Source organism: Trichoplusia ni, chromosome 8, assembly GCF_003590095.1.
Source record: "Trichoplusia ni isolate ovarian cell line Hi5 chromosome 8, tn1, whole genome shotgun sequence".
Lineage (NCBI taxonomy): Eukaryota > Metazoa > Arthropoda > Insecta > Lepidoptera > Noctuidae > Trichoplusia > Trichoplusia ni.
The window spans coordinates 3,785,604-3,799,075 of NC_039485.1; the positions used below are offsets into that span (position 1 = coordinate 3,785,604).

Genomic DNA, 13,472 nt, shown 5'->3' on the forward strand with positions numbered 1-13,472 from the left:
TTTGCTGGTTCAGCTAGTGATATATAAATAAAAGTCTCTTTTTTAATAAACTATTAGATAGAAGCTTAAAAACTTTAAATTAGTGGTAAACGAAGAGGAATCTGTTATCCGTTATGCCATCTAAGCTTGACTAATGCTTTTACTATTGACGGTATTTTTAGTAACTGTCTTTTTAACCGTTTATTAAAAGCTTCTGAAAGTTAATTCAATTTTTTTCTGAATTAAAAATGTATTTTATAGGACCCATATTTGAGTAAAGCGCTATTAATATTTAATTAATTGAGTACTTTCCTTTGAGTGCCAACTACGACATTCGTACACAGAATGTATCTAATAAAAAACCAAATATCGGCATTGATAAATCAATAACATGGGTTGTCTATATCAGAATAATGTGCTGTAATATCGAGAAACTCAGACTCAACTAGTAGAATACAGGAAATGACTCATTCGATTCTCACAAAAATCTTTTCCAAAAATAGTTTTACTGCAATTTTCCGCATGGAGGCCCTTCAACAATGACATATTTCTCCTTTTCTTTCTATAAAAGCAAAAAGCGTTTGACTGAATTATATTTTCCTTTTTTGGTTTTCTTTGAGTTAGCATTGTGGTTTTTCCACATGATTTCCTTGAACCCTTTTCTGTTATTTTTCGTTTTATTTCATTTCTTTAATAGAAGGAATACTCGGAAAATTAATTTCGATTGAATCAAATATTTTTTGTTATTTACAAAGTCCATTATTCACTTTGTCATAATTGGAACTGAATTATTTTGTTATTTATTGGATTTTTTAAAAATTAAAAGAACGATTAGATTGGTATATTTATAAAAATACTAATGTTCCATTGGTCTCATAAAATCTATTAATTAAAAATTTATTGCAATTTTCAAAGCTTTCCAAAAATCCAAAATTAGAATATTAACAATACCGAATACACAAATTATAGTTGGAATTGAAGGTAATTCAGGAAAGTATTTCAAAAACTCAACGTGACGAACATTAAGTCACTTTGTAACGAACCAGACTGTATTTAAAATTTTCTGGAATGTAAATGCGAATGAAATTTTGTGAAATTCCAACAAGTTTTAGGGTAACCACCCTCAGGGCTTACGAAGATTTGAAATAGACGTAAGTTTACCACCAAGTTCAAGTTCAAAAGGTTTTAATTTATTTGACCAACAACGACTTCATGTCTGTCTTAACGACTTCATTCAGAAAAAAGTGGATTTGTATGGATAAATAGGCTTTTTTTCTTGCTTCTAAATTTCCATTTAGCTACTACGAATAATTATATTTAAAAAGAATTAGAGCAATGTACTCCATGGATTTCCTGATTTAAACACACTAACTTATACTATGGATGGGACATGACCTTAACTTTGCAGGAGGTAAAATCGAGTGCCAAAAGAATCATAGATGAACGTCCCATCTAGCTATGCTAACGCCTAGCTAGCTCAATGTGAGCTAGCTAGGCGTTAGCTAAAAAATAAACAATATGTTATCATATTGACCAACTATTTTATTCGAAGTCATATCATATGCATGACCTAGTATTTGAGGGAGTGGAAATAAGTATATTTACCTTCGTTGATTCGTAATACCTTTCGGCTTTATGGAATATAGATGTTATTGAGATTTGGCGCCTGTAATAGATAAATTGCCACTCTATACCTTAAGTCCAGATTTTTTCTACATATTTGTCCATCAGAATCTAGTAGAAGACCATGACGTGTCAAAAACAAAAGGACATAAACTCATATCAATTTTAATCAAATAAGTTCAGGCCCTTGACTTTGCCTCAATTAGTTAGAGGTTAAAGCGTATTTGTTCTCAATGACAAAACTACTACTAACTAACCTGCCTGAACCTAGGAAGTGTGAAAGTCTGACAACCAATTACTAAGGGGTATCGTAGGTGGAGGGGTTGAGGAGGTCGGATTGGCAGTCGCTTCTTGTAATACACTGGTACTTAGGCGCACCCGGTTAGTTCCGAAGCCGACCCCAACCTAGCTGGAAAAAAGGCTAGGATAATGACGAGTGCTGAAACTCGTTTTTAGATATTGACATACAATAAACATTAATTAATTACAATATTGACGCTAATACTAAAGTTTCCAAAACTTTGCCTTGCTGATGAAAACCATGAAAAAGACTCTGCTATGGAGGCTTTCGATGTGGTACTAAAGTGGTTTTCAAAATGCAGTGTCTGGGAGTAGGTCGTTCGAGTTAGTTGAGTACAAGCAGTAATTGACCACCTCATTAGTCTCGCTACCGCGCCACGAGAGCTTTAACTTAGATTAGGAGAGAGGAATGGAGTTCATTGTTGTAACGTATATAATATTAAAGTTCTGTTTTATTATACGAAATATTTGGTATTCCATTATTTAATTTTCATGGTTTTGTTTCAATTTTCTCTGTGTTGTTCGTTGTATTGCGTAAAATCTGTTATCGCGGCAAAATGTAATTTATGTTTTTTTCGGTATCAAATAAAAACTGTTTACACATTTGGAGTCCGCACTAATTAGTTAAAAGTTGTATTTTTTAATTAATTAGACTCTGGAAGGAAAATCGGAAACAAAAGAAAACATAAAAATATATATTCGTTCTTACCATAATAAGAAAAACTTTTCTAAAACTCTACGTGCGTACGTAGTTTATAATTGATGATTTCGGTGTAGAACTAAAATATAATAATGACAAATATTAGCAAAATATTTAATTAAGAAACATGCCATGAAAATGTGTCACCGCACAGTGTGCAGAAACCGCAATCGTAGACACAAGGGAGCGAACATTTTCACTGAGCATTTAGTTTCACTAATAAGGCTTATTGCTTTGAAGGCGTTTTGTTGTACTTTTCATCTTTAATATTATATTATTTTATCACAGTGTTAGGTGTCATCCTCCTCCGAAATTTAAAGAAGGCCAAAGTCGCCTGCAATTGTCGTATAAATTTTTCAAACAAAGCGGTCAAGTGCCATGAATTTTTATTTGCTTTATTTTTTGTTAAAGTGGCACTTAAATACTGAAAAATTTACTTTGACTGTTCATGAGGTAGACCTCGAATTCCTCCGGATGATACGTTTTATTTTATACCTATAACTTAAATGTGTTAATATTACGAGTTTAACTAACGAATCCATTTGAATTTTGGTTGCTCTTTTCTAGCTTTAAAAGACGTTAACAAATTAATAACTGTTTTGAGTCTACATTTTCATTCTAAACTTTTCCGACTTTCCCTTCTGTTTCCCGTAGGCAAATAATTGTCACAACAATCTCTTCATCCGTGACAATGTTTTGCCACAAACAAGTCTGAAGCGAAAATTTCCGCCATGACATTTTTTGAAGCCGCAACACGCCAGGCTGTGACGTCACATTGCTTTATTCAGTTCGGTGTGTAAATGTGTTCCGTGGAATTTAAGCTTTATGTTCTTTATAAAGGCTCTTGATATTTTTAAGAGGGCAACTAGCTTTCGCGACGAAAAGATTTTTTTGTTTTTTAAATGTTACGACTAATTAAAACATTTATTTTTGCACCACCTGATTTTTGGTATTTGGGATATTAGGTAGTGGGTATTTGGTATTTGGGATCTAACGCTAAAAATTGAATTACTCGTCTAAATAACTGTTAACCGTAGTAGAAGAGAACATTTCAACTTGCGACCCGCCACCGCGTCTGCTCATGGTTAAAGACTCCGGTTGGGCCCGCAACTAGTCGGACTATTCCGATAAATACGCATGATTTAATATAACCTTATTCGACAGATTTGAATTGGACCAATCATCAATGATTAGTCCAATACTTTTTTTTTTGCCTCGTAAGCGTAATTGGGGACTTATTTTAAATCTGAAACCAGATGGCCGCGGCGATGCCGAGAACTACGAGTGAGTAAACCATTGAGCAATCTCCTTGACTTTGGAATAACTCCTACGTCTAGGAGTTTCTTTTTCCAAACTCTGAAAAAAATACTGTGCATTCGGCATACAATCGCTTTGACTGTACTAGCATTTGGCTCATTGCAAGCAAAGCGTGTTTCGGTATTTTGCGATTTCGAAACCAACTGGTCCGGACATTTTTGCCCGTTTTTGTGAATGTCAGCTTGTGGTTTTTAGTACAGAGTGAACAATATCAATGCTAATACTTAATATTCAGCTTTTCTCACCAGCTTCCCTTAAAAAAGTCAAAGACTTTTGTAACCTTTATATGCTACGAGCATAGAGCATACGAGCGTTTGTCAGTCAATAATCAATAATCCCTATAAAGTTAAGAAGAGCCTACTACTTGGTAACGTGTTTACCGATATTGTTTTATTTTTAAGATTGCCGTAGTCTCCGTAATGGAATTCGTGAAACAGGTTAAAGATATAATAAATACTGTTTAAACTTACATACAATGAATGCGAGTCAGGCATCATGAGTTCCGGTTTGGCAAAAATAACTAAAGAAAATTTGATCCATATTGCATACTTTGATTGTCAGGTACCTACTACCCAGCCAGGTATATATATTTGTCGCATGTTCAGAATGCCTTGCTTTACCGATACAGTTCTGATATTTGACTGTAAACTCATGCATGCATGTGACAGACCCGTTTTCCGAGGCCAGTTAAAAGCTTTGCTCGTGAAAATTCTTGTTCGATTTTCAGGTTGGAAATAATTGGGTGACCTGCCTACTGTATTTTTAGATTTGGAGGAAAAGAACATCTTTTTTTTTGTTACTTTGTACGTCTGGCATTAGATTACATTATTACGTTCTAGATAACGCTCTCAAACACTAAATTAAGTATAAGTTTGAAATTTTCAGAAATTATGTTAAATTGCCTTGTATATAACACACTCAAAGATAAACTAATTCATAGTTATAAAATTTAGATTTCTTAAGTGTTAGTTAATAGGTGTGTGATGAATATTTTTACCAATTCCAATTACCTACGAATTGTCTTATCATATCTTTACCATATTTGCTTTTAGGTACCTACTATTGCTTTATTTTGTTTGTGATCCTTTAACTATTATCAATTTAAATTCACCGTTGCCAGAAAAAATCTCGTACGACCGACGTGTGCTAGATAATTAAGAGTTTTACTTTCTCAGATCTATCAGATATCTATTATTTAGATCTATATAAAATAAACTAAGTATTTCAATACAATACTAAATTAATTGCTTGTAGGCCCTAAAGGGCTGTTAAAGCGCCATCTAACAATATCACACCGCACTTAAAAGAACGTCCGAAAGGTTTTGTGTTAGCACGGTGCTTAGTACCCTGCTCTGCTAGTATGTAAGTTCGCAAAAATAATAAGAGATGGCGCTGACTGTCATCAGATGTTTATGAGTGGAGTATAACGTCTTCACTACTACGTCAATTTCCTATTTTTGAGCTAGAATTATTACTGCACTCAAAGATGTGCAAATTCTTTTTCTTGGATAAAACTTCTTTAAAAAATTTGTTTAGTTCGACAGATCTGTTTTTAAAATTGCTTAATGGGCAAAATTGTTTATTTTATGTTTGTGCCCCCATTCGTTTCTTGTTTGATATACAATTCGTATTTCCAGCATTGTTAGTTATCAACCTCAACATGATATAAGTGTAATTTAAATTTATTTCCGAAATTTATTCCCAGACCGCACGTCCATAGTTAAAGGTTAACAATTACAGTAAATAATAAGTCTAGTTTCTAGTGTATATTATTACTCAGTAGCTCAGATGAAATCTTAATTTAAATTAGGAAAAACAAAGACAAGGCCGAAAGTCTGACCCTCAAGCACTTAATACACTTAATAAACTAAGAGTTCTAGAAGATATTATTCAAAAACTCTACATTAAGACATTCTTTCTAAGACATAATTAATTCAAAACTGAACACATAGATAACATGTCTGTTTGTAATTTCGAAATAACCATTTTTTACAATTTATTGGTCGCTTTTTTCCAGCTAATCTCGGAAATACCTGAACAGATTTTGAAAGGACTTTTATTGGCAGGTAGCTAAAGTAATAAGGAGTAACTAGGCTAAATTCACTTTATAATATTGTCATGCAAAAGAAAAATATTTTTTGTCAGTACAATTGCGTTAAACAAATAATATTGAAAAAAGCATTACCTAGTTATATTCCACGCAAACTTAAATGAAGTTACAGCAAGATGAAAATAATAGCATTTAATATTAATATGGCGATTATTAAAGTATCTACGAGGCTTTATCATTAAACATTGAACATTATTATTTTCAGGAAAACTATAAATAAATGAGTGATGTGAGTGTTTAATTAATATTATTATCCTTATACGTTATATAGTTGTATTTATTAATCGTAACTGGTGTGGTTGTCTTTAAATAAATAAGTTTCTGAATATTTTGTTACAAAAATTAAAATGGGTTTCGGAGTTTTAATAAACAAGAATTTCTATTTACTAATATTCATTGGTCTACAGAATGCTTTTGGTAAGTTTTCTTGTCTCATTTGTGGTATTCTTTACAGTAACAGTCAGTTCACATTAATTGTTGATCAAAAAAATATTTAGAACCTTTAATAGTGTGTGTCTCTCCCCATCCTTAATGTCACTCCATTGTTCTTTCAATCTGACCCGAATCAGCCAAAATAGTGTACCTTTAAACAATTAAACTCAAGTCCAAAACTGTTTTGCTGTTTTGTCTTAAATGGATGTTAGTAACTCACTAAGCCGAGGACTAAACAAAGTCATCTCAGTCTAACTAAACAGACTACATAAAATAAATAATCCTAGAAAAATATTCCTTAATAAAAGTGATAAAGTCATAAGTAGCTAGTATGTATGTTAGGTTCACTTTTGTTGCTGAACCGCTAATACGAAATTAATGTAACTTAGATATGAAGGAAAGTCGCAAAAATTATGACTATTAAAAAAGTAAAATGTTTATCAAAATCCGTTATAATTATCACTCTTGTAAATATGTGTATATTGTTTTCAGCCCAATTGCCGACTACTGAACTGGTAAGATTTAAAAGTACCAATTGCAAATTTAAAAAGTACTCGGTTATTTAGTTTAATATCAAGGTGAAAATGATAATTTAGAATTCTAAAAGGCAACTCGGTTACTTGATGGTAGGCTGGCTTTTGTTTTTACTTTTGATCTAAATTGATCCAATGGGCGTTTAATGATTTTTGGATTCAGTCAGTTCAACATTCCCTCCAGAAGCGCAGAAGTTTCCTGAGACTTTAAAAAATAAATTTAAAGGCAGTTTTTTTTTAAAACAAATAGGTCTATCATCAGAATAGAAGACGCAGAAATTTTGAGTCTCATATTTTTATATTTAAGATTGTCACATTTCGAAATTACAGCACCCAGGTGATAAAATCAGCACGTGTCCAATGAAATTGGGTGAGTAATAACATAAGACAACTTAAATATATTGTGAAACTAAACTAAATGTTTTTACCAACTTACGTATTTTTTATTTGCACTTACATAAACTGTTGTCTGATTAGTAAGTAAGGGAAATACGGACAAAATGACATATACTTACAAAACGACATAGCGGGCTTATTTCGAATTTGGCGGGCTGTAGCGAGGTCCTGAACTAGTAACACGCGGCGGCGGCCACGTTGGCAATCCTGCGAGGTGCCCAGCGCCATTCGGTTAGTCTGTTTGAAGTACTTTGAAGTTACGAGTCTTAACGTGTTTCATCGCGCCAAAAAAAATATTTGTATAAGAATTACACCAGGTTTATGGTGAGTTTTATGTTATTATTTGTTATTTTGTTTACTAAATTTGAAGACTTATGTTATAGGCTTGTGATTAGTGTTGTTTTTAAAAGATATTTTAACTGTTTTATTTTCTTACGATATTAAATGTTTCTACCTACATTTGGGTAAAATGACATACCCATATGCTGGACAAAACGACATAGGTAAATCACAGTGATAGAAGTACCAGAAAAAAGACAGGTGAGTTGATTTCGTTGGGCTCACGCTTCATGTGCTGATGTCTCAAGGAAGACTTAGAGATTTATTTGTGAACTTTGTTTGTAAATTTCTGGTATGTCATTATACTCTAAGTGTGTCATTTTGTCCGTACTATACGGACAAAATGGTTTTTTTTATTTGCCCGTTGTTTTCTTAATAGGTATCTAATTTTTTATCGTTCCTATGCAAGTATAGGACTGTTTTAATGTTAGTCAATTAACCTAAGATGATTGCAAATGTATAAGATTGATTATAATTACAATAAATAAAGATTTATGATTAAGAAACAAAACACCCTGTCATTTTGTCCGTATTTCCCCTACTTCTATTACGTATCAATGCATGCGAAGCAAGTTAAACCAACAGGTCATTTAAGTAATTAATTGTTATTATTTTTCAGATAAATGCAGAATTGTCGTAAGTCACTTAATTTGCATTAGATAATTATAATTATTAAGCTCTTAAAACCCTACTGTTGGGCAAAAATCTTTTTAATTTTTGGTGGTGATTTTACATCTAACTATTTTATTTTAAATCTAAGTTTTCTCATGATTGTTTCACTGTTTGTTAACGATATCGATTTTATTATCAAAGAAGGTCATAAAACTATGTTTAAATTCAAATTATTCTTGCCTGTTTTATAATCGAATCTCAATCTCAACCACAGCTTCAACCTCCCGACTAGAGATAGTACAGAGTACACAGGACAGAGTCATTCAAAGAACCGCAAAGTCAACACGAAATTGCATTTATATGCAATTACCTATGCGATTAATGCTTTTTCTTTCAAATTGCAGAATGAGTATCCGCTTTTGATAAAAGGAGAAAAGGGTGAACCAGTAAGTAATAAATCAAAATACATTACCTAATCATCATGTGATCTCATACAACATTTTCCAGTAACCAAAGCTGGGAAATATTGATGGTTAGTAGAACCATCAATATTTCCCAGCTTTGTTTATCAAATAGTATGTGGCTAGTATTAGTTTGAAAGTAATAAGAAGTATTATGTAGTTTGGAAATAATTTTAAATTTATTTACATGATACAGATTTGTCCCACGCCAACGAATCAAATCTGTCTTGCAAGAGACAGCTCTAGATCTTTTTTTTCGTTTGCCTATTTTCTAACTTGGTGGCAGAGCTTAAGCCATCTTAACATCAACATCTTAACACAATTTCGAATTACAGATTTTTTTTCTATTAGACCTTTTTGTTTGAAGTCTTGATACATTTTAAAACAATTATGAACCCGACTAGAGTCGTTGTCGCACGCATATTATGTACTAATGCAGATGCACTCTCTTTTGCCACTATTTCGTGGCCTGATGACAAGGCAATCTGACACGCCCGGAGAGATATCAGGGGCTGGCCTCACATTTTAACGTGCCGGACACGGATTAATTTCGAAAAAATACACAGCATTTGAAGAGTCTTTGTTTGTCTTGGATTCGAATTCAAACCTTTTCCTTGCTAATACTGTTGTCTGAAGTAAGAACATTATGCAGGTATCTTTATTTTAGACGTCTATGAAGATTTACACACACATCAAGGTCTACTGTAAGACAACTTTTTTCTTTAAGTCTTCTTGCAAAACCCGATGCTATTTATGGACATAATATTTCGACTAAACCACATTCTTCTTTACAGGGCTCTCAAGGGTTGACAGGGCCAATCGGATCTCATGGATTACCTGGCCCCGTCGGACCTCCCGGGTTACCTGGACTGCCTGGAGCTAGTTTGTGTAAAATAGCACTTAAAGAAGGTTAGTAATATTTAACACATGTAATATCAATAATAGTTATATACGCGAAGCGCACGTGGCCGGAAATTGAAAATTTCTCATTATTTTTAGCAATTAAAGAAAAGTGTATGTTAAGCCTTTCTCCCATTATTTCAGTTTTGAATGATCTTCACAATTGCTTAAAAGTTCATTTGACAGACATTTATTTATTTGCATCACCTTCATGGTCTGCGCGGTAATTCTGTCATTTCAATTGAAACCTCTTTATTCCTATGGCATGCTTATAAATTTCATAATGCTGGCAAACGTAGTTTAGATAATAGACAATTTTGAGGGTTTCCTTACCCGAAAGCTAAAAACAAAACCCAATTACTGAGTCTCTATTACCAGTCCGTCTGTATATACATACGTCAGGGTGTACCGTGCTAACTATATTTTCCCTATTTCTGTTTTCCCTAAACATAATTCCATTACTCTTGCAGAAACCTATGGTTCGGAAGGAACTTCCGGCTTTGAGGAGCCGACTAACAGCAAAACATGTAATATTGCAAAAACAGAGGTCAAGAGTGGTAAGTATGGAAAATCTGATTTCCCAAAATATGTTTGCCAGACGTAGTGTTGTTACTTGCTAAGTCCGTGAATAGCAAAATAAACATATTATACAACTAGCTGTTGCCCGCGACTTCGTCGCCGTGGGTAGAAGATATAAGTTATGATTTAGGTATACCTGCCTGGTTTTTTGACGTGAAAACGTCTTAAATTAGGTTGCGGCTGGGAGTCACTTATGAAAAAGTGTAACGCCCGGTAACGTTACGATGAGTAACCGAACGAGAGAGAGGCCCACCGAATGCCTTGCGTCTCTCTCCCACTCAACTATGATCGGTCTGCCGCGCGCGCAGCACTAGAGAATTAGGCGCATTGAATCGGCGCTTACATGTACAATGTTTTAGTAAACAAAATATATTTCTATAGTTAAAATTTGTGCAATTCTTATTTTCATTCAATTCCTTGTTCCTATTGTGCAATTTAATTATATTCATATCAATAAATATTCTACCGAGCAAAAGACGTTGTCACGTAAAATCTTCGCCCGTAAAACCGACTTTACAGGCAACCAATTTTTTTTCACATTTTCCATTATATCTTAGCTCCTGTTAGTCGCAGCATGATGGTTCATAGCCTAAAGCCTTCCTCGATGAATGGTCTATTCAACACAAAAATAATTTTTCAATTTGGACCAGTAGTTCCTGAGATTAGTGCGTTCAAACAAACTAACAAACTCTTCAGCTTTATATATTAGTATAGTCCTCAGTAAGTGATTTAAGCCCTGTGCCGCGGGGGTTATATAAACATACAAATCACATGCACAAATACACCCAGGCTCAGCACAAGCATTAGTGGATCACACAAATGCTTGACCTGCGCGGGGGTCGAACCCGCGACACGTCGCTTATAGAGGGTTTGGTCAAATGCAAGTCGGATTTGCGAATTTAGTTTCCTTCGGCTTATTTTGGTCGGAGACTTCGGTGTCGACAGATCGACACGCAATTAACGGTGTTTTGTTGGAAAATTAGCCATTCTTCACTAAAGTGCCTTACATTTCATTACAGGAAACTATACAACAGGTTTAGCATCGGGCTACTTTAAAATTTACTGTAATATGACAACCAGAGAAACTTGCATTCGTAGAGAAAATAAAACCGATATTTATGAGTACAATGTTGAAAAAGGAACTTTTTGGTTGAGCAGTGTTGGAATTCACTTAAGTGATATCTATGAGGTAAGTAGTAATGCAAATAGTTTGAAACAGGTGCGTTTGATTCTCTTGTTACCGGAACTCTTTGCTACTATGGACCTGCTTTTTCAATGGCAACAGTCCTACTTCAAGAGCTGATTTTGAAGACGTTATAATGCGTCCCTATGCAACAGGATTTTAACACGAAAAAAATATATAATTCATTTTTTATGGGAACAAATGATAGTTTTTTTCATAAATGCTCGAAAGAGATGATGATAACAGTACGGTTCTACTTTTACCATTCAATCAACTCATCCAGCGGTCGACTGCTGGACCTATTTATTAAGCATCCCTCATGTTCAGCTACAACACGTTTGTAAGGGTTGCTAAGTCTATTTTTTACTGAAAAATCTTAGCTGCAGTAGTTTGGATTTTTGCAATATCCAATATATTCATACTTACTCCAATATTTTTGGTTAAGCTGCTTCGTGGGAGCGCAACTCGATCATTAATTTATTTTGTTTGGCGGGTTACCCATTTTCAATACCTGCCTCCCTGAATACTTAAACTTGTGTACAAGATGAATTCCTGGTAACGTTATATTTCGGTTTCCTTTGACCACCTTGACTAAAACGATGTAACTGATGATTTTCTTTCAGCTGAATCAACAACAAGTATCGTGGCTTCAGTCTATGTCGATGTTCTCAGTTCGTCAAACCTTGAAATACCATTGCATTGATTCCGTACCATACCCTAAGTATAATACGTCGTCGGCGATAAAGTTATTGACGTGGAATGACGTTATCATTGAAGCGTACCCTACGAAAGAAACTCCATTTTTTTATTCAGTTCCTCCAGAAACTGATGGATGTGTGGTGAGACATAGTTTTCCATTTTATTTATTTTTTAATCTTGAGCCTTTATTACGTCACATATTTTAAGTATGAATTGTCGTATGTCGGGATAGCCCGACTAGTTTCGGTCCCAACCGGAATCCTAGATCATGAACTGTCTCGGCGGCCTTGTCGCGAGTCGAACTGATGAATATTTTTTTCTGAATATACAAATTACGTTTTTTTTTAAGGTCTAAGGGATGTCTAAAACTCTTTTAATGTCTTCAGGAAGGAGGCACAGAATGGAGCAGCACTATCATTGAAATCAGAAGTACGTATGTTAACAGACTGCCAATAAGAGACGTATGGATCGGGGATGTTCGAGGCCCAAACCAAAAAGTCTCTATAGAAAGCGTCGAAATCTGTTTTAGATAAAAATAATGTCTCATAAAATACCTCTAATAAAGATTGATAAGTAAACGTTTGTTGTTCATCCATTTATAATTAAAAGGGATTTTCAGAGCTTATAACTGGCCTGTTCGGCTTTAACGGATTTGAATAGTAAATGTAAAATACGACAGTAATAAACCTTTTTTTTATTTGATTTATATTTATGGTATTTATATAAAAAAAAACGATTACCTGCTCTTGATGATATAACTATTTGGTGATTGTGTCCCAAGATTTCGAAATCCTAGTTAAAAAGTGATTCCCGCATTCGCACAAAGACATCCAGATACGAGCACAATTTTGGATTTCACAAACGCTTGTCCTAGGCGGGGATCGAACCCATGACACGTCGCACACAGTGGGTTTGGCGTGATGACCACAATATTATGTATTATTTTTTTCTTATCGGTAAGTGGCTGTTAGTTAGTATTCCAAGCTCACCTCAAAATATTTCTTTCTTTTGCGGTACGGGTTAAGAAAGTTCCAGGTGCCTTATTAAAAAAGATATGATTCGATTTTTAAGGTAGCAGACAATAATTACTGGCCTCAAATATAGCCGCCGACAAAACATCTGTGAGTACTTCACCTTATCTAAAGTCGCCAGACCTATAAGCTTATTAGAATGGAAATTCTCTTACATTTTTGGCTGGATTTTAATGTTTATTTAAGTGACAGAATTTGTTTTGTTCAAAATTTACTTTTTATTTGTATACATAACTCATTCTAAAATTTCAAAACTTTAAAAAATGACCAATTTGGTA

General features: G+C 34.0%; 1 protein-coding gene across 1 annotated transcript; it reads left to right on the forward strand.

Annotated features, from left to right (window-relative positions):
* The first annotated feature begins 6,296 nt into the window (after positions 1-6,296).
* On the forward strand, positions 6,297-12,741 carry LOC113496865 (collagen alpha-2(I) chain-like). The gene is made up of 10 exons (XM_026876232.1): positions 6,297-6,446; positions 6,954-6,976; positions 7,325-7,364; positions 8,349-8,365; positions 8,746-8,787; positions 9,597-9,711; positions 10,173-10,259; positions 11,301-11,470; positions 12,088-12,303; positions 12,550-12,741. Exons 1-10 carry the CDS (start codon positions 6,377-6,379, stop codon positions 12,694-12,696), a joined length of 927 nt encoding a protein of 308 aa, XP_026732033.1. The 5' UTR covers positions 6,297-6,376; the 3' UTR covers positions 12,697-12,741.
* The last annotated feature ends 731 nt before the right edge of the window (positions 12,742-13,472 follow it).

Excerpts from the sequence above, each read along its gene's own strand:
- LOC113496865 (XM_026876232.1), top strand. The coding sequence starts at position 6,377 with ATGGGTTTCGGAGTTTTAATAAACAAGAATTTCTATTTACTAATATTC. Across the intron at positions 6,977-7,324 it reads AATTGCCGACTACTGAACTG|CACCCAGGTGATAAAATCAG; the intron begins GTAAGATTTAAA and ends TCGAAATTACAG. Across the intron at positions 9,712-10,172 it reads TAAAATAGCACTTAAAGAAG|AAACCTATGGTTCGGAAGGA; the intron begins GTTAGTAATATT and ends TTACTCTTGCAG.